The sequence below is a fragment of the Mycena indigotica genome (assembly GCF_014461135.1).
Source record: "Mycena indigotica strain 171206Taipei chromosome Unknown Mind.scaff0007, whole genome shotgun sequence".
Classification (NCBI taxonomy): Eukaryota; Fungi; Basidiomycota; class Agaricomycetes; order Agaricales; family Mycenaceae; genus Mycena; species Mycena indigotica.
In genome coordinates, this window is record NW_023503006.1 from 3,156,045 (window position 1) to 3,174,226 (window position 18,182).

An 18,182-nucleotide genomic window follows, 5' to 3' on the forward strand; every position below is an offset into this window, starting at 1 on the left:
CGCCACAATCATCATCGGCGAGCAAAATTTGATCTTGGCAACGATACTTGGGCCCCATCTTGCTAGCAACGCTACTTGCTTTCCCGATTTTACTGGCAAAAGTCTCCACCCACTCGTACCTGAGCACAGAGCTCGTTGGCTCCAGATGAAACTTACCCCGCACGTATCTACGCATGGGGGAATGGATACTTTCGACATGCTTTCCATCAACGATGTACCCATACCTCCAATCAAATATCGACGATGTGTTGCGCGAAACACAGAGAACATGTAGTCGGACTTGATGAAAAGTGGTTCTGTTACATAATGAAGCTCAAATCGTTGCGGATGTTCCAGTCTAGGCATCGGTTAATTGCCAATGCTTCTCTTTCGATTTGTCAGAAGCCAAAGAGGGCCCAGGGACAATGGTGTATTTCTATCTACGCAGCCTTTGTACACCGGGATAATCCCTGGAAACCGGCGTTCGCAAGTCGGACCGTGCCGTGTAAAAATCCAATCCAATCCCCTCGCCTGAAAGTAGCGGAGCTACCAAGCCATTACCGTGATGTTGCCTCCGACTAAGAAAAACCTGCGTAGCTATTTTTAGTAAGGTTCTAGCTCGGCTGATGTAGTACCGACAAATCATTTTTTTTTATTCGATTTGGCTCTGGTGTGCCTAGGACTCGGAGACACATCCATCTGACTCGTTCTTTGCCTGCCTGTGTTTCCTTCCATGCTGGTCTCGGAAAACCTTGGTCGGGTCGGTGCCCGCATTTCCGAGTCGCTCGTACTTTCATTATCTGATTCCACAGAGCGCCGCCTCTTGAGCGGTGTCATGCTCATAGGTGTATAAGACCATCTATCCACACTCATCGATGAGTGTCTTGTGTCAGTGCTCAGTGGTCTTGGGATAGTTCTATTTTCCCTCCTTTCTTCTTGTCGCGCAATGTAGAGCCTCTCCCTATGTTCAATGTGTTCCTGCACATATGGTCTTTCCTTGCCGACTTCATCCCAATTGAAAGTAACCAATAGATGGTCATCTTCCCATTGTGCGAGTGGCTTTTTCCGTGAAGGATTTTCCGCGGCGGCTTCTTCCAGAGTACATGATGGAGGCCACATGACAACGACTCGCATGATGGGGTAGCGGCTCTGCTCTGACAATCCATTCGGTATCTTGAGAAACGCTTCCTTAGCCAAGTCACAGAGGTCTTTGCCCTGGAACTGATACTTTACGCCCTTCTGGTCAAGTTTTGTTTTTCAGTCAGGCTAGGACAATGAAGACTCACCTCAGTAACCCAACATTCATCAGGTAGTATAGACCGTGCTGCTGCTCTGACCATTCCTCCCACCCCTTTTGGTGCATCATTGAGTGCTCGTGTCTCGGCCGAGCTATGGAATTTGCATTGGACCATCAGCAAAATTATGCATGCTTCTTCATCTTCGGTCGCTTGGAGCTCGAGAAAGCAAAGAATGTCGGGTCCCATCCGTTTATCGGGGAAGCAGATGGCAGGCCTTAACCGATCCTGCAATTTAAGGAACTTGAGCACATCACTGGGTCCCTCGCAAGCGCGACCAAACTGGCCGGATGGACCCTCTCTGGCGGGTAGGTTAACATCGTATATAGTTGGTTTGTCCTCAAACTCGTGTGCTAGCACAACAAGACGGGCTTCTCGTCGAAACCAATTGGGGACTGGAGCACCTGCTCGCGGCTTGAATATCAAATCCAGTGGTGTTGACTTGGCAAAGATTTCAGCAATAATAAATGCCGATAAATCTTCAAATCCATTGTGGTGGGTAGAATTATCGCCGACATTTGTGACAATGTGTCTCGTCAGAGTATGCTCATTCGCGCCATACCCATCTTGTTCTGTTTCCATCCGATGCATTCCAGCGAGGACAAGAATAGGCTCGCTGATATGAGTGTCATTGATGGTTTGGTGCAATTTTGCAAACCCAGCCTCGACTGCATGCAGTTGCGCACCAGCAGTGATTCCGCGGATATTTCGACGCAAGAAAGAATCAAACACAGCTTGAGCTGCTGCTGGCATAAAACCACCTAGGGATGTTGGGATTAATTGATGATGATCATACTACTGGCAAGATGTTGACTTACCCACACGTAGTTTGTGGAGTGGCAGCTCTTCATGAAGTGCATTTTGTGGTCTGATATCTGGGGTTATATCGGAGGAGTTGGAGGCTTGAGAGTTCTCGACATTTGAATCGGCACCAGCTAGCAGACGGTGGCCATTCTCTATCATCTGCACTGCACTTGGGTTAGTGACAAGCCGTCTTAGCATCAAACCATCCGTTGGTTTAAACCCGCCGGTATGATATGATATCCAGTCATCAAGTGCTGTATGAGGGTTCTGCAAGCCAAGCCGTAGAAGGAAGGTGATGAAATCTGCTGTGAGGCGATATCTGACTGCATATTAACATTAAGTATAACTGCCCATTTTATATTACTTACCGGCCGAACAACCATCTTGTAATTCGATACAGGAGAAGCCGCCCAGACGGGCTTTCAAGAAACTTCGGCGGCAGATACTGGCGGATGTAGGCTTTATACTCGAGGTTGGTCTCCGTGGACTTCCCAGGGTCAAACACTCCGGTCTGCACCTTGGTGGTCACCCTTTCGCCTTGACGTACTGATGAGTGCATTGCTTCTTCTACCTCACGAAGCTCTATAGGTGTTCCGACGCCCAAACTTCCCGATCCATTCTGTATAAATGGGATTAAGGCTATGAATAGCTGTCGAAGCAAGGATCGATGTGATTCCGGGCCATATTTTGTATATTGTGTAGGTGGATCAGTCTCTGACCTGGTTTCCAAACGGAACGCATGAGGGAGTTCACTTGCAAAGAGCTGAATGTCGTCGACAACAGAGAACAACGGCAGAATCTGTACAACAGCCTTTTCGAGTGCTTGAATCTTTTCCCTCAGCTTCCGAAACAATCTGACTTTGATCCGCGAATCATCAAAGCTGATCAGCGAGTTGTCTCGTGGTTCTCCCAAAATGTGCGCGAGTTCGTAGAAGATATCGGTCCCCAAGCCGGGAGCCAATGTTGGGTAAACTTGCAACATAACCCAGCATTTTCGATCTTCAGGCTTCGCTGTGCACCTTGATTTTTCGATTGCATCCAGAAACACATGGAATATGAGATGTCGCGCCAGCAAAACATGACTGAGACAGCGTAATGAGATTTCCTCGTTTTTTTTCAGTTGTTTGTGGAAAGCAAGACTGATTGAGTCTATAAGGTCCGGCTCAAACATTGCATCTGCTCGCATTCTCCTGACGCAATCTCGGAGGTCGTTAGATCCAAGCTCATTCCCATGTGTTAATGAGCTTTTCAGGGTGTAATAAAAGCCCCACGCAGAGCAAAGAGAATCAAGGGCAAGTCGTGTTTTCCCGGAACCAGAAGCATTCATCAAAAAGCTGTGGACGAATCAGTACCACTAGACGTCAGCGTCCAAGCACACACTGGTTCATGTTTGACCTTAGCAGCGGCTCGTTGAGGAGCGCACTGGTATCAAGGGTACCGAGCTGATGCAGGAGAAGATTTGGATCGCCATTGGGGGTGGCCGGAATCGACAGATCGTTCAACCATTGTACCGATGAGGGATCGAGACAGCTCTGAGGCACTTTCCAAACGGGCCAAGCAGGATGATAGGTCACCAGGACCTCGAATTTCGGGAATAAGTCGTTTAGAAAATTCGTTGCATCGACGGGTAACTCGTATCCCCAGGATCGTGTATCATCTGGTATTGTCGTTCAGAAACGTTATGTAAACCAACGCATTGAAACCTGCTCACTCACATTCAAGCTTGGGGTGGAGCGGTTGAGACTCTTGGGCCATTCACTGAGCCAATCTGTTTGGTGTGAAGAGGTACAATGGTAGAAGGAGCTCGTGGAGACATGCTATATATATGGAACTTCCCGATTATTAGACGTACTGCCGCTGCAGCCGATTGGAAGAAGGGACGGGGCTGTAAGTTGCAGTATTGTTTTCACGAAGGTCCTTGTTCCCGAGCCAGAAGTTGTTACCCCACTTTCCATATTCGGAGATACAAGTACACGCAGTACAAGACCTTGTGGGCCTTTTATCACACACCTGCCAGGTGTAAAGTATCCCTGTCAGTGGAACAAGGACGCCCGTAAAGCAATTATATTAATAGTAAGTGGCTCTAGAGCCACTCTAGAGTAGCGCAAAATGAAGTTTTTGGTCATTTTAGCAGGCTTGTAGTGTCCCGGAAGGTGCATGTCTGCTGCAAAGACGATGGAGTGGGCATGTGTCGGACCCACAAACGCACCGCCACCAGAATGCTCAAACCTCATGTTCTCACGTCACGACTATGAGCTTCGATGAACCAACCTCCATCCCGCAGACTCACAGACAACGACGAATCATTGTCTCGCCTCAAAAATACGCTGGACATGCTGAAGAGGTCAAAAATCGACTCCGTTGACGCTGCCGTGCCAGTCTTATCAACCCTGCTCGCTCTTGCGTTTGTGAACAATGGACTTTCGGTTGACGATGATGTGGTAGCAGAAACTGCCTGTAGGACTATGCTTATGGACAGGCCAGCTCTCCTTGCGCTATTCAAGACGGCGCATAGTGATTTTTCCCCAGTCGTGAACTCCCGTGCGTCCAAGACTTCCATACTTGAACCGTGCTTGAATGTTCGCTGTTTAGCACTGTTTCCATCAGTGGTATCTGCGGTTGCAAGGGAAACTCTTACAGAGTGGCGACCTGCCATCGAAAGCAGGGCCCAAAATGCTGACCTACTTCCCCAATGGATGCCTAAACCGAACATCCTTGCTCATCCTGCTTATCGTGATGTTGATGTCCAACGTCATCTAGCGTCGCTTCATCTTCGCAAGACTTGGACTTATAACACATTTCTCCGCATAATCCTTCACGACCTAGGAAGGTTCAAGCAAGATGTCATCCTCAGTGCAAGGGTCGAGCGTCTCTTTTCTCCACACGACAAGTTAAGTCATCTGTTCGTTAAGCGCCTGTACTTATGACAATTCGACGGACAGACTTTTCGTCAACGCTGCAGGAACGGGAAAGACCCGGTTGTGTTACGAAGGTCTTTGTTCAAACTGGGGCTTTTATTTCACATTTGACGTCGGCGAGGATCTGCTGGGAAGCTATGACCTACCGCGCGTGTTCCAGGATTATTGTCGTATTGTCCGGGGAAGAGATGACAGAGACCTTGGATTTCGCCATTTCGATGCTGTGTTACTTGCCCGGTTGCTGGTCTTTCAAGAGTTTCTCGGAATAGTTACACCTTCAGTATCCGATACTCTTACCGACCAACACAAGGTTCGCTGGCTTGAAAATCAACTTGCCTCGGGCTCTGGAGAAGACCTATACTCTGTCATTGGTACCGCTCTCCTCGAAAACGATGCGTCCCATCTGGCGGATCATATTACCGATGCCCTTCGAAAAATACGAGCTGCCATCGGTCACGACGCTCCGCTTTTTATTGTTTTGGATGAAGCACAACTGGCCTGCTTAACGTTCGAAGACGAAGATAGTTCGCTGCTTGAGCGAATCATTCGGTCGTGGAAGGCGTTGACAGGAGGAGCTTGTACATTTGTTTGTCCTAGCAGCCCGCTTTCAGAATTCACGCTGGGGGAGGATTTGGGGTTTCAATCAATCTCCGAAACGGGCTCTTTTGACGATCCGGACGTTCATGAGACCTACGTGCAACAATTTCTCCCTCCCAACCTTCGGGATTCCCCTTCTGGTCGCTTTCTCGTTGCCCGGCTCTGGCGATGGTGCCGAGGACGGTTTGTTGTTGCTCGTTTCTCATCGCACTGCTGAATCATTTTCAGATATCGATTGACAGACAAGTTTCTGTCGATTCTCTTAGAAGAGGGCTTGGACTACCCCCAAGCATGTCTTTCCGAGTTTATCAGGAGCAGCACTGATCTGAAACCGCTGGACGCAGTGGAAATGAGCGTGGAAGAAGCATGTCCAGGTGATACCGCTTGGGGATTCTTCAATATCAAGCAATTTGATTTTTCCGAACTCTCTCCAGGTTCGTGTCATCTTCACGTATGTCGTAGGGAACTCAAACATTATTAGACCACAAAGACCTAGTTGTCGAAATCCTTTACCGCTATATGTCAACCCATCAAGGACGTCATTTTGATGCCGGTGAACACCTGGACCTAGTCAATCACAGCTATGCTCGTTTCGCAGATGCTAAGTTGTCGCAAATCATCTTCGATGAACCGTTTGTCCTAGTCTGCGCCGCTCGCCAGCTTTTTCCTTTTCCATCGCAGGCGCAACGTGGTCGTCCTCATCATCACCCTGCGACCTTCATTGGTAGTCTCCGTCTAAACCCTCCTCGCACAAGACAGAGCTTGGCCCATTGTGTTGCTTTTTACGTCGCTCAGGTCTTCGGCAAGCCTCGGCTATTGCCTGATATCATGAACTTTCCTCATGCTGTCCCTGGCTGGGCTCGTCAAACAGCTCAGCTTGTCCGATTATTCATGGATGAGAAGGGCGGCATCCAGCATGAAGCAGTCCTGCCCGACTTTTTTGAGTCTTCGAGACCCCTCGCAACAGCAACAGACACACTAGAAGAAACCACTCGCTGGATTGCCCATAATTATGGCACTGCTTTCTGCATACCTTCCTCCCCCAATTTGGACTTGTTGTATGCCCTTCAACTTGCCGACAAATCATTCATCTGGGTCGCTGTTCGTCTTTTCCCAACGGATGAACCAGTAACGGATGACCACCTCCGTCCTGCGATCTCGCTCCTGGACATTGATAGTCTTTTCCTCGAGGTAAATTATCTTCCGAAACTGAAGTCTTGTGTCCATTTGAATTTTTCCAGGATGAAGTCGACTCGACCCTGTCAAAACGTGCTACAAACGGGTTACGATCGTTGCCTGGCGTCCGACAGCGGCCTTGCGTTTTGCGCGCTGTCTCTAGTTTCCCGGTCGAGGTCGACCTTCGAACAAGCGTCGATAAACGCTCTCGGGATCTCGTGCAGCTCAGTCTCATCAAGCTTAGACGTGAGGACGACCAGGTCATGCAAGAAGAGTTTTTTGCAGCCATCGTCAGCGGCTTGATCGCTGGGACGAAGCGCAAATCGAGATGGGATGACGCGCCGCTGCATATGGAGCGCAAGCGAGCAAGGATACTGAGGCACGAACTGGAATCTCTACAGCGAGATCTATGGGAGGAATATTCGGACTACTCAGCTCATATTGCTACCCCCCACTATTCCTACGACATCCCATATCAAGAAATGTACGGCACCGGACTTGATTCGGCTCCTGAGATTCCTATAGCTCCAACAACTCGCCGAAAGCCTCAAAGACGAAAATCGCAATCTTCGAACGCCAGAGTTACTACTAAGGGAAAGAGCGGAAGGTCAAACAATGCTAATACGAACGGTAGCTCTGTAGTAGTGCGGAATAAACGCCGCACAGTAGGTAGAGCAGGTAAAAAAACTTGATTATGTAGAGATTTAGGTCGTCGAGTATCCTTGCTTGCCTATGACCGTGACTGTCAATGTGTGACCAGTTGTTGTCCTTCGGATCGTCGTCCACAAAAGTCGCTGTTGCACTGGAGCAAATATGGCAGTCCCTCACCCACAAGTCCCTCACCCACACGCCCTAACGCGAGAACACATCCATTCTTCTTTGCTTGAGCAGCCAATCCCTTGTCATTTCCACACACACCCCTGTGCCTTCAGGTCTTTCAACCATGCCTTCCACGACGACGAGCGGCTATAACACTCTAATTCATGAAGCTGAGCTTTCATTGAAAGAACTCTCTGTCAACACCATCGACGACGCGGCCATAGCCCTCTCTCTCTTATTCCGTCTTCAGTCATGGAAAGCAAATCGGTCACCAGACACTGACATGACTTCAGTTGTTTCGTGCACGCAATTGTTGAACGAAAACCCTGCACTGAACTCTTTGTTGAACATAGTTCAGCGTCAGGACTGCCCCGACTATTCTCTGATAACCCACTCTCGTTGGTTTCTTTGGTCTGAGGAGAACACACTAACCAAGGTGCAGCATTATTTCCAGCATTGGTGTCCGAGAAGTCCCGCAAAATATTGCAAGATCTAAGAATGAAGATGGGAGGAATGGCCGAAGGTAATTCGCTGTTTCCTGTCTGGGTACCGCCTGTCGTGCATTCCCATCCAATCTACAAAAACGTCGATGTCCAAAATCATTGCAAGGCCCTTCAGCTGCGAAAATCGGCGGACATGAGTCCCGACTTCTGTATCATCCTCCACGGTCTCGGCGAGTTCAAACACGACGAAGTGCTCGGCGGTCGAGTTGAGAGGCTCTTCTCCTCGAAGCACAAGTGCGATAACTCTCGTGCCACGATCAAAGCTAAAGTTTACGCAGGTTTTTTGTGAATGCATCAGGAACAGGCAAGACAAGACTGTGCTACGAGGGTCTCACTTCCCACTGGGGTCTTTACTTCACCCTTGAAGTTGATTCGGGTAATCTAGGAAGCCTCGACATGGAAGACAAGCTAAACTATCTAATGGAGAAGCATCAATACCATCGGGTTCTTGACCATGATGCTCTGGAGCAAAATTCCCGTCTGGCCAAACATGAATTTGGATCCATTCTCCTCTCTCGGTTGCTTGTTTTTCAACTATTCCTTGAATTCCTTGTTGACGTTGATAATGGGGCGCTCACCAATGATCACAAGATGCGCTGGCTTGAAATACAGCTCACCCCGTCCATTTTCGGCGTGGCGCGTCAGGACGTATTCACCAGATTGGGAAATGCACTTGGGGAAGATGAAACAGACGTTGCCAATCTCCAAGTCAACATCGACGACGTCCTTCGCAAAATACAACATGTCATCGGCAGCGATCCGATTTTCGTTGTTATCGATGAGGCCCAAATTGGCGTTGAAGAAAATCTATTCGTCTCCAGAGACGGGAAACCTCTTCTATGGGAGCTTATTCGAGTGTGGCAAACGCTGACCCATGGTGCCTGCACTTTTATTTGCGCTGGTGTCAACATTCCCCGCTCAATCTTTGACGGTGAAGTTGGCGCAGACTTTGAGTGGACATCAGATACCGGTTCTTTCGACGACCCAGACGCCCATGAGCAATACATCAGGAAGTTTCTACCGCCAACGCTTCGAGACTCTCCCTCGGGCCAGTTTCTTGTCGCTCGTCTTTGGCGATGGTGTCGTGGACGGTACGTGGCTGATGTCTCTCCGAGTACAACTTACTCAAGGGAAGTGGATAGCCACAGAATGACAGATAAATTTCTGAATATCCTCCTCTACGAGGGCCTTCAATTTCCGCATACGACCTTATCGCTTTATATTCTTGAAGGAACAGATCTCGAACCCCTGGATGCCGTGGGAATTTGTTATGAAGAGGCCTATCCCAATCCAAAAACCTGGAACTTCAGCTTTGGAAAGCCGTCTTTCGAGGCGCTCTCCCCTGGTATGCCAAGTTCCCTCTTATATTGACATTAGTTGACATGTTGCTAGACGACCAAGATTTGACGCGAGCTGTGCTTTACAGCTTTATGGCAACCCAACAAAGTCAAAAATTCACTTCGGAGTATACTTCACTGGTTTCCAGAGCACATGCTTGCTTTGTTGATGCGCATCTGTCGGAAATTATCTTCGACGAGCCGTTAGTTTTGGTGCTTGCTGCTCGCCAACTTTTTCCGTTTCCTTATGAGGCTCTTCGAGGAATTCCCAACAATCGACCATCGACCTTCATAACAGCACTTCAAATCAACCCTCCTAGAACTCGGTTGAGTATTGCCCATTGCCTCGCCTTCTACCTCTCCCAAGTCCTCGGAAACGGTCGAATATTGACCGATGTCCTCAAATTTCCACATGGTATTCCTGGATGGGCTCGTCAAACTGGGCAACTAGTCCGTTTTCACACAGACGATGAAGGAGCAGTCCGGCACTCGATCGTGGACTCTGACGCATTCAGGTCTCTGCTACCACTTGCAACAACGACGAGCACCCTTGAAGAGACCATCAAATGGATTAAGCATAGCTACGGCACTGCATTTTGTATACCCTCGTCGCCAAACTTGGACTTGCTGTGTGCAATCCGGTTAGCGGATGGCTCGTTTATCTGGCTCGCTGTTCGTGCGCTAGCGACGGACGAGCCCATGAGTGACGACAGTCTGAGACCAATGGTTTCGGACCTAGATATTGACAGTATGTTTCGTGAGGCAAGTGTTATTCCATCAGCTTCATTCCCCAGCTCATGTTGCTTTAGGAAGGTGTTGACACTGCTTCTGTTACACGGGCTATCGATTCTCTTCATTCTTTGCCCGGACTCAAACAACGACCGTGTCTCCTTCGCGCGGTGACAGCATTCCCCGTTGAGGTTGATCTGCGCAACTGCATCGATAAGCGCTGTCGGGACGCTGCCAACCTCAGTTTTCGCGCTCTTCGTCGCAAGAAAAATCAAGTCATGCAGGAAGACTTTTTCGAAGCAATGGTCAACGGAGCGATTGCTGGCACCAAGAGGAAGTCGCGTTGGGATGAGGGGGCGATGCACGACAATCGCCAACGAGCCAAGGAGCATAGAATGAGGTTGAACCAGAAGTTTGGTGGAGATTATATCTGGACGAGAGTGGCCGAACCAGAATACATCTGGGATCTGCGCTCGGAGGACTTTTATGGAGAATACGATCCACTGAATGCTGTCCCCGCTCCTCGCCAGCGTCAGGCACCGCCTTCCCGTAAACCACGAAAACAACCACCACAGTCGAAGTCGCGTCAAACCCAGAAAGGGTCGCGTCGAAAACGGTGAACTTGTAGGAATAATATATGTCTTTGACTTCATTGCACCTCGATATCTGGAGTGTATTTTTTTTCTTAAGTAGGAATTCAGGTCTGAGAAATTCACGCATCTGATGCGCCATCATCTACCTGTTTCTTCTTCCTTTCACCTCGTTACATGCAGCTTACCATCCTTGCCCAACGCCAATGTCGCAACTTTCTGCTGTACCGCCTGACACGGGAAGATCCTCCTCATAGTTGATTCCCCGCTCCGTAAGTACTTGACGCGACTGAGTGAACCCACATAACGGTCACAAAACAGGTCCAAGCAGGCTGCTACTGACTGAGACTACCAATTGCCAGAAAGGAAGACGCAATGGCAACCCTGAAGTCATATCCCATCACTTCTATGAAGGACGCGGTGCCCGTCCTCTCGACTCTACTCTCGATGGCCTGCGTCAAAGCCGGACGGCATGTGAACGAGGAGTTGTTGTCGGATTCTGTCTGCGAACGGGTTTTGGTCACTCATACTCAACTCTACCAACTTCTGAAGGCGGATTCTTGCATATACTCGCAAGTCATGGATTCTGGTGCGTCAAACGATTCATCTTCAAACCGACCATTCACAGACTCCAGTTTCGTTCCCTCCGCTCGTGTCTGTGCCCGTTTTGGAGGACCTTCATGAACTGCGCGACTACATAGAGTGGGCTTCGTCCAGTGATGAAATCTTCAAGCCCTGGATGCCCAAGTCTTGGGATTTCAGTCCAACATACAGCGACGCTGATGTAACACGCCATTTTGAATCTCTCGATCTTCGAAAAACGCCCAACACAGACAACTTGTGCATTATTCTGTACAACCTTGGAAAATTCAAGCAACATACCGCTCTCCACGAGCGACTGGGGCGTTTGTTCTCTCCTTGCGACAAGTTAGATCATGAGCTTCGTTGCTACCGAATTTTAGCTGACTTGTGCCTACAGATTTTTCGTCAACTCCTCTGGCACTGGGAAAACCCGTTTATGCTTCGAAGGGCTGTGCTCAAACTGGGGCTTCTACTTCACATTCGCGGTCGGCCGTACCAGACTCGGTAGCCATGACTGGCAGTTAGCGATCCAAAAGCATTGCGCATTTGGCAAAGGCTTTAACAACACCCAACTTGACGATCGCCAGAGGCAAGAGCAAAATTCGACTTTGGCATTACGATGTTTCGGCCCAATTTTACTCGCAAGGCTACTTGTATTCCAGATTTTTCTGGAAATGGCTTCCGCTGGTACTTTGACGGAAGAACACAAGGCTCGTTGGCTTCAAATCCAACTTGCCCCTCACGCATTTACGTATGGGGGAATGGATACTTTTGGGTCACTTTCTGACCTGCTTGTCACTAATGATGCACCATACCTCCAATCAAACATCGACGATGCATTGCGCAAAATACGGAAAGTAATCGGACCCGATGAACCTCTTTTTATCGTCTTAGATGAAGCCCAAATTGCTTCTTCGACCTTGCGGGACTCTTTTGGGGATGGGAAGCCGCTTCTCTGGGAGATCATTCGAGGATGGAAAGTCTTGACACGAGATACCTGTAAATTCATCTGCGTGGGCACTGATTTCCCACCCCCAATTCTGCTCGAAAGCTTCGAACTGACCTCCGAAACCGGCTGCTTTGATGATCCAGACACACACGAGACGTACATTACCCAGTTCTTACCCCCAAAGTTTCGTGATTCGGCCTCGGGTCGATTCCTCGTTGCTCGTCTTTGGCGGTGGTGCCGAGGAAGGTTCGTGGACACGTATTCGTTTCTTCGTCACTCAGCCGCTGTAGGTACCGGTTGACGGATGAATTTCTTTCGATGCTCCTATCAGAAGGACTTCAATATCCGCATAGCTGTCTCTCACATTTCATTCACAACAGTACTCGGTTAGCACCGCTTGATGCCCTCAAAAGACATTTTGAGGAAGATTTGCCAAGAAACTTCGTTTGGGTATCGAGCATCATCAAAGTAACCGACTTTTCTAAGCTCTCCCCAGGTTTGTTTGAACTAAGCTGCTCAGACCTTTGAAATTGATCGTCGACGCCAGACCACAAAGACCTCTTGCTGAATATCCTCTATCGCTATATGTCAACGCACGAGGGCCTCCGTTTGAATACTGGTGAATATACCGAGCTGGTAACCAAAGAACGTCATGCCCGTTTCACGGACAATGAGTGTCTCCAAGTTGCCTTGGATGAACCGCTGTTCTTGGTTCGAGCTGCGCGTCAGCTCTTTCCATTCCCAATCAAGGCATACTCACGTGATCGTCCACATCACTTTCCCTCGACTTTCATCACCAGTCTTCGTCTCAACCTTCCTCCAACAAGACAAAGTCTAGCTTACTGCCTTGCGTTCTATATAACGCAAGTATTCGGCGAAGCACGCCCGCTGCTCGATATCGTCGACTTTCCACATGTTGTTCCGCCATGGGCTCGGCAAACAGCCCGACTTGTTCGGTTATACTTGGACGAGCAGGGTGAACTTCAGCACCAACTGGTTCTCCCTGACGCCTATGAATCCTTAACGCCCCTTGCAACGGCCACAGCAACGTTGAATGAAACGACCAAATGGATCAACCATGAATACGGGACTACTTTCTGCATCCCATCTTCTCCGAATATCGACCTACTCTACGCCCTTCAACTTTCCGATAAATCATTCATCTGGATCGCTGTTCGTCTGTTTGCAACGGATGAACCTGTAATGCCTGACACTCTCCGTCATGCCATTTCGCTCTTAGACATCGACAGTATTTTCGCCGAGGTATTTGCATGTATTTCATCACAATTCTTTTTTCTCATTCGACTTAGACCCCTGCGGATATGGTTACATCAAGGCGTGCTTCAGATGGGTTAGGATCGCTGCCTGGCGTTCGACAAAGACCTTGCGTTTTACGCACCATTTCTGGTTTTCCCATCGAAGTTGACCTTCAAGCAAGCGTTGATAAACGCTCTCGAGATGCTGTAGCCCTCAGTCTGACGAAACTGCGCCTTCGAGAAACTCAGGTTATGCAGGAAGACTTCTTTGCCGCTATGGTCAATGGCGTCATCGCTGGGACTAAACGGAAATCTAGATGGGACGACGGCTCGATGCACGTAGAGCGCAAGCGGGCGAAGAAGCTGATTCGAGAAACAAAACCTCCAAGGCAGGATGACGACGGCATTTCGGACCATTCAGAGACGATGGTTTCTGACCCTGGTTATGGTTGGGATGTGCGACCAGAGGAGTTTTGGGAGGAGGAGGTTCGACTAGAGTCTGCTATCGGAGCTGTGGAAGCTCCGCCGTCTCCTCGGAAAACTCGAAAACAAAAGCCGCAGCCTTTCAAGCCCAAACCTGAGGTGAAGAAGGGAAACCGCTGGGGTAAACCGCCGGGAACCCGGAAGAAGCCGCGCCAATAGTCGTCTTCGAGAGCAATTTAATCTTGGCCATTACTACGGTGTAATACTATTCAGTGTATATTGATTTCTCAGATGACTGGGCCACTGCTTCATGCTTTGGCTCCAGCACATTTTATTATCATCGAGAGAGAACGACCTTTCAGAGTGACATTTGATGGACGACACAACTTCCAAAAAACCATGTCGGCGTCGATTTTCCCGTCGCCCACAAAGACAACCCTGTGGTCTCCGTTCTGGAACTTGGCGGGTCCAAATCGTCAACCAGCTCTTCTGATCCAAGCCATGTCGTTGTCGACGGTCGAGCCCAAAACTTTTTCGAGGAAATGAAGGAAACGCCCACTCAGTAGGTAGTGCAGTGACCGCGAGAACGGGACAGCTCACTCAGGAGGAAGCATCAAGGTAAGTAGCGCTCTGTACATACGACTCGATGCATGTTTTGTGAACCTGTTTCTCGCAGTCCCATCTTTTCTCTGCGACTACTCCGATGCCACACGCAGGCGAAGACGATTTTTTTGCTCGAGGCTTGCAAGATAGGCAACTAGACTCCCATGTAAATATTTTCACTTGGATTGCCAGAGGCACCAACCCCAACTTGACAGATGGTCTCACCGATAATGTACCTCTTCGCTTCATCGCCCACGACATCGCTGATGGAGATGCCCCAACGGTCGCAGCATTTGAAACGATTTCGGATTGTGTTATGACCTGTGCGACGTCATCTACCTCGAACTGGACCGGACTTCTTTAGTGGACCCACAAGTAACACAGCCGTTGTGATCATTCGCCCCCACACCAATGTCACTTACAACACACAACGACTATAACGCTCAAATTTCCGATGCTGAGGTCTCCCTGAAAGGGATACCTGTAACCACGGTCGACGGTGCGGCCGAGATTCTCTCACTTCTGCTCCGTATCCGGTTTTGGAAGGCGAATCGGGTGCCGGACGATGTCATCACAGCGGTTGCCTCTTGCAGAGAGCTGTTGCAGAGAAAACCCACACTCCACTTGCTGCTGAAGACTGTTCACATGCAAGAGGTACCAAATTACTCCTCAATATTCGATTCGCGTAACGTTTCTTTACCACCACGCAGCTTGCTGACTAACTAGCCTTTAGTTGCTTTTCCGGCATTGGTGTCCACAAAATCTCGAGAGATACTGCAATCCATTGGCGAAAGGATGGAAAAACACGCCGCGACCGAATCATTTCTGCCTCTTTGGGTGCCAAAAAATCAGCATACTGAGATGCCAAGATACGAAGATAATGATCTTCTCGCTCATATAGCGTCTCTCGGACTGCGAAAATCCGCCGAACTCTCCTATAATCTCCAGATCATACTGCATGACTTGGGCGGTTTCCAACGACATCCAGTGCTTGCTAACCGTGTCTCGAGACTGTTCACCCCGAAAAACAAGTGAAAATGTTTCTTTCTGACTTTGCCTATATCTAAATATTTCCAGATTTTTGGTGAATGCATCGGGTACGGGCAAGACGAGACTCTGTTACGAAGGTCTCTGCGCTAATTGGGGTCTTTACTTTACCTTCTATGTTGATTCAAGTCGACTTGGGAGCTTCGACATGGAATTCATCCTTGACAGTGTCAAGGCTGACGGTGGCTTTCGCTGGGTTCGCGGCCTTAGGGCTCCTGATAAAGCACAAGTCATCGCAAAAAACAGGAATCTAGTTTTTCGCTGGTTTGGCGTTGTTCTCCTCTCTCGACTTCTTGCCTTCCAGCTCTTTCTTGAAACCCGTACCCACTGCGACGACAATACCCTGAACACGATGCACAAGATGCGCTGGCTCGAAATGCAGCTTACACCGTGCACCTTCAGTCGGGGTGGAACAGACGACCGGTTTAGCAAGTTATCAAAGGCGCTTGGAGGGGATAAGAATGATGTTCTTAACCTACAAGCCAATATCGACGACGCTCTTCGCAAGATTCGAAACGCTATTGGCCATGATAGTCCTCTTTTCATTGTCATAGATGGGGCACAAGCTGGTGTCCGTCTGGAAGACACATCCTTTGATGATGGAAATTCTCTTCTCCGAGAGATTATCGGAGCGTGGCAGACTTTGACGAGAGGCAGTTGCACATTTATTTGTGCTGGTATCAGGGTCCCTTCTTCCATGTTTAGCGACAAACCTGGCGGAGATTTCGAGTGGACATCAGACACTGGAGAGTTTGATGATCCTGACGCTCACGAGCGATATGTCACAAAATTCCTGCCTCCCAAATTTCGTGACACCCCTTCTGGCCGATTCCTTCTTGCGCGTCTCTGGCGCTGGTGTCGTGGACGGTGCGTTGTGATCTGATGCTAGTTCCCATCCTGAGCTGCTGAACAGGTATCAATTCACCGACAAATTTATATCCATTCTGCTCACGTCGGGTCTTCTATTTCCGCATACGACTTTGTCACAGTATATCCGCGAAGGAACCGGTGTCGAAGCTTTTGACGCGGTGCGCATCTGCTACGAGGAAGTCTACCCAACACCAGGTTCGGTCTTTGGCTTTGGGAAACCCAGCTTTGAAGAGCTTTCTCCACGTATGTACTTCCCCCATTTCTCCCTGGATGTTACGAACATCACTTAGATGACCAGGACTTGGTCCTTAATGTCCTATACAGTATGATGGCCACACATCAAGTAGACGATTTCGGACCTGAAGACATCCAGCTAGTATCGAGGGGCTACTCTCGCTTTGTTGATGCCGACCTATCGAAAATTGTGTTCAATGAACCGTTGGTCGTGTGCCGCGCTGTTCGTCAGCTATTTCCCGCGCCGAGCCGACCTCATGAAGGATACCCCAATGATCGACCATCGACTTTCATAACGACCTTGCAACTCAATCCTCCCAGAACTCGGCGAGGTGTTGCCCACTGTCTCGCCTTCTATCTTTCCCAAGTGCTCGGACGCTCGAGGATGTTAACAGACATCTTCAAGTTTCCGCACGCGGCGCCCGGTTGGGCTTGCCAAACGGCCCAACTAGTTCGTTTCCATTTAGACGACGACAGCAAGCTTCAAAGCACGATGGTCGACGACTTGAATGTGTTCAGATCCCTGGTTCCATTGGCTACAGCGACCCAGTCGCTGGAAGAGACTATCGAATGGATCGAACACGCCCATGGCACCACATTTTGCATACCTTCTTCCCCTAATTTGGACTTGCTGGGTGCAATCCAATTAGCAGATGGTTCATTTATCTGGCTTGCTGTTCGTGCACTTGCAACTGACGAGCCCGTGAACGACGAAGCGCTGCGGCCACTTGTGTCGCTTCTGGATATTGATGATCTATTCCAAGAGGTATGAACTGTTCTCCTCTTCCTTTCGGAACTTATTGCGGACCAGGAAGGGGCTGATACCGTCTCCATTCAACGAGCTATCAATTCTCTTCGTACTTTACCTGGGGTCAAACAGCGTCCATGTCTTCTTCGTGCGGTCACTGCGTTCCCCGTTGAGGTTGACGTCCGCCCTTGTGTAGACAAGCGTTGTCGCGATGTTGCCAACCTTAGCTTTCGAGCTCTTCGACGCAAGGAAGACCAAGTGATGCAGGTGGATTTCTATGATGCTATGGTCAACGGGGCCATCGGTGGCACTAAACGAAAGTCGCGGTGGGATGATGGAGCGATGCAAGGAAGTCGCAAACGGGCAAAAGAACTGCAGAGCAGGTTGTTGTTCGAGTTCAAGGGGAAGCATATGGGAAGCTCGCACGAGGTAATGCCACATTATACATGGGACCTGCAAGACGAGGATTTATATGAAGAATACGACCCGGTGGATGCTGTTGCTGTGACTCAGCAACGCCGTCTCTCTTATGCACCAAGAAAACGAGCACCAAAGCCACGGCAATTGCGTCGAAATCAGAAAGGAACACGACAGAACAGGAAGAAATCAGTCTCCAAATATGCGTAGTCGTTGTGGTCAAGCTTGTACAGTACATGTCCATAGTCGTCCCTGTCTTATGTCAGCCAATCTTCTTTTCCAACTCCAGAGTGCGGGAGAAAGGCT

The 18,182-nt window shown here is 49.2% G+C and overlaps 4 protein-coding genes across 4 annotated transcripts; all 4 read left to right on the forward strand.

The window, feature by feature from the left end:
• Positions 1–4,339: 4,339 nt before the first annotated feature.
• Positions 4,340–7,361, forward strand: MIND_00876500 (uncharacterized protein; the record flags this gene model as incomplete). Its single annotated transcript, XM_037365422.1, has 7 exons — positions 4,340–4,619; positions 4,671–4,968; positions 5,021–5,776; positions 5,822–6,027; positions 6,075–6,784; positions 6,835–7,253; positions 7,295–7,361. 7 exons carry the CDS (start codon positions 4,340–4,342, stop codon positions 7,359–7,361), a joined length of 2,736 nt encoding a protein of 911 aa, XP_037218664.1.
• Positions 7,362–7,712: 351 nt separating this feature from the next.
• On the forward strand, positions 7,713–10,777 carry MIND_00876600 (uncharacterized protein; the record flags this gene model as incomplete). The annotated part of the gene is made up of 6 exons (XM_037365423.1): positions 7,713–7,986; positions 8,031–8,325; positions 8,370–9,182; positions 9,234–9,436; positions 9,484–10,194; positions 10,242–10,777. The coding sequence occupies 6 exons, from the start codon at positions 7,713–7,715 to the stop codon at positions 10,775–10,777; spliced, it is 2,832 nt and encodes a 943-aa protein (XP_037218665.1).
• Positions 10,778–11,122: 345 nt separating this feature from the next.
• Positions 11,123–14,176, forward strand: MIND_00876700 (uncharacterized protein; the record flags this gene model as incomplete). The annotated part of the gene is made up of 6 exons (XM_037365424.1): positions 11,123–11,336; positions 11,383–11,674; positions 11,727–12,524; positions 12,569–12,774; positions 12,826–13,541; positions 13,589–14,176. The coding sequence occupies 6 exons, from the start codon at positions 11,123–11,125 to the stop codon at positions 14,174–14,176; spliced, it is 2,814 nt and encodes a 937-aa protein (XP_037218666.1).
• A 795-nt stretch (positions 14,177–14,971) lies between these two features.
• Positions 14,972–18,086, forward strand: MIND_00876800 (uncharacterized protein; the record flags this gene model as incomplete). The annotated part of the gene is made up of 6 exons (XM_037365425.1): positions 14,972–15,245; positions 15,294–15,591; positions 15,638–16,474; positions 16,521–16,720; positions 16,768–17,477; positions 17,523–18,086. The coding sequence occupies 6 exons, from the start codon at positions 14,972–14,974 to the stop codon at positions 18,084–18,086; spliced, it is 2,883 nt and encodes a 960-aa protein (XP_037218667.1).
• Positions 18,087–18,182: the final 96 nt, after the last annotated feature.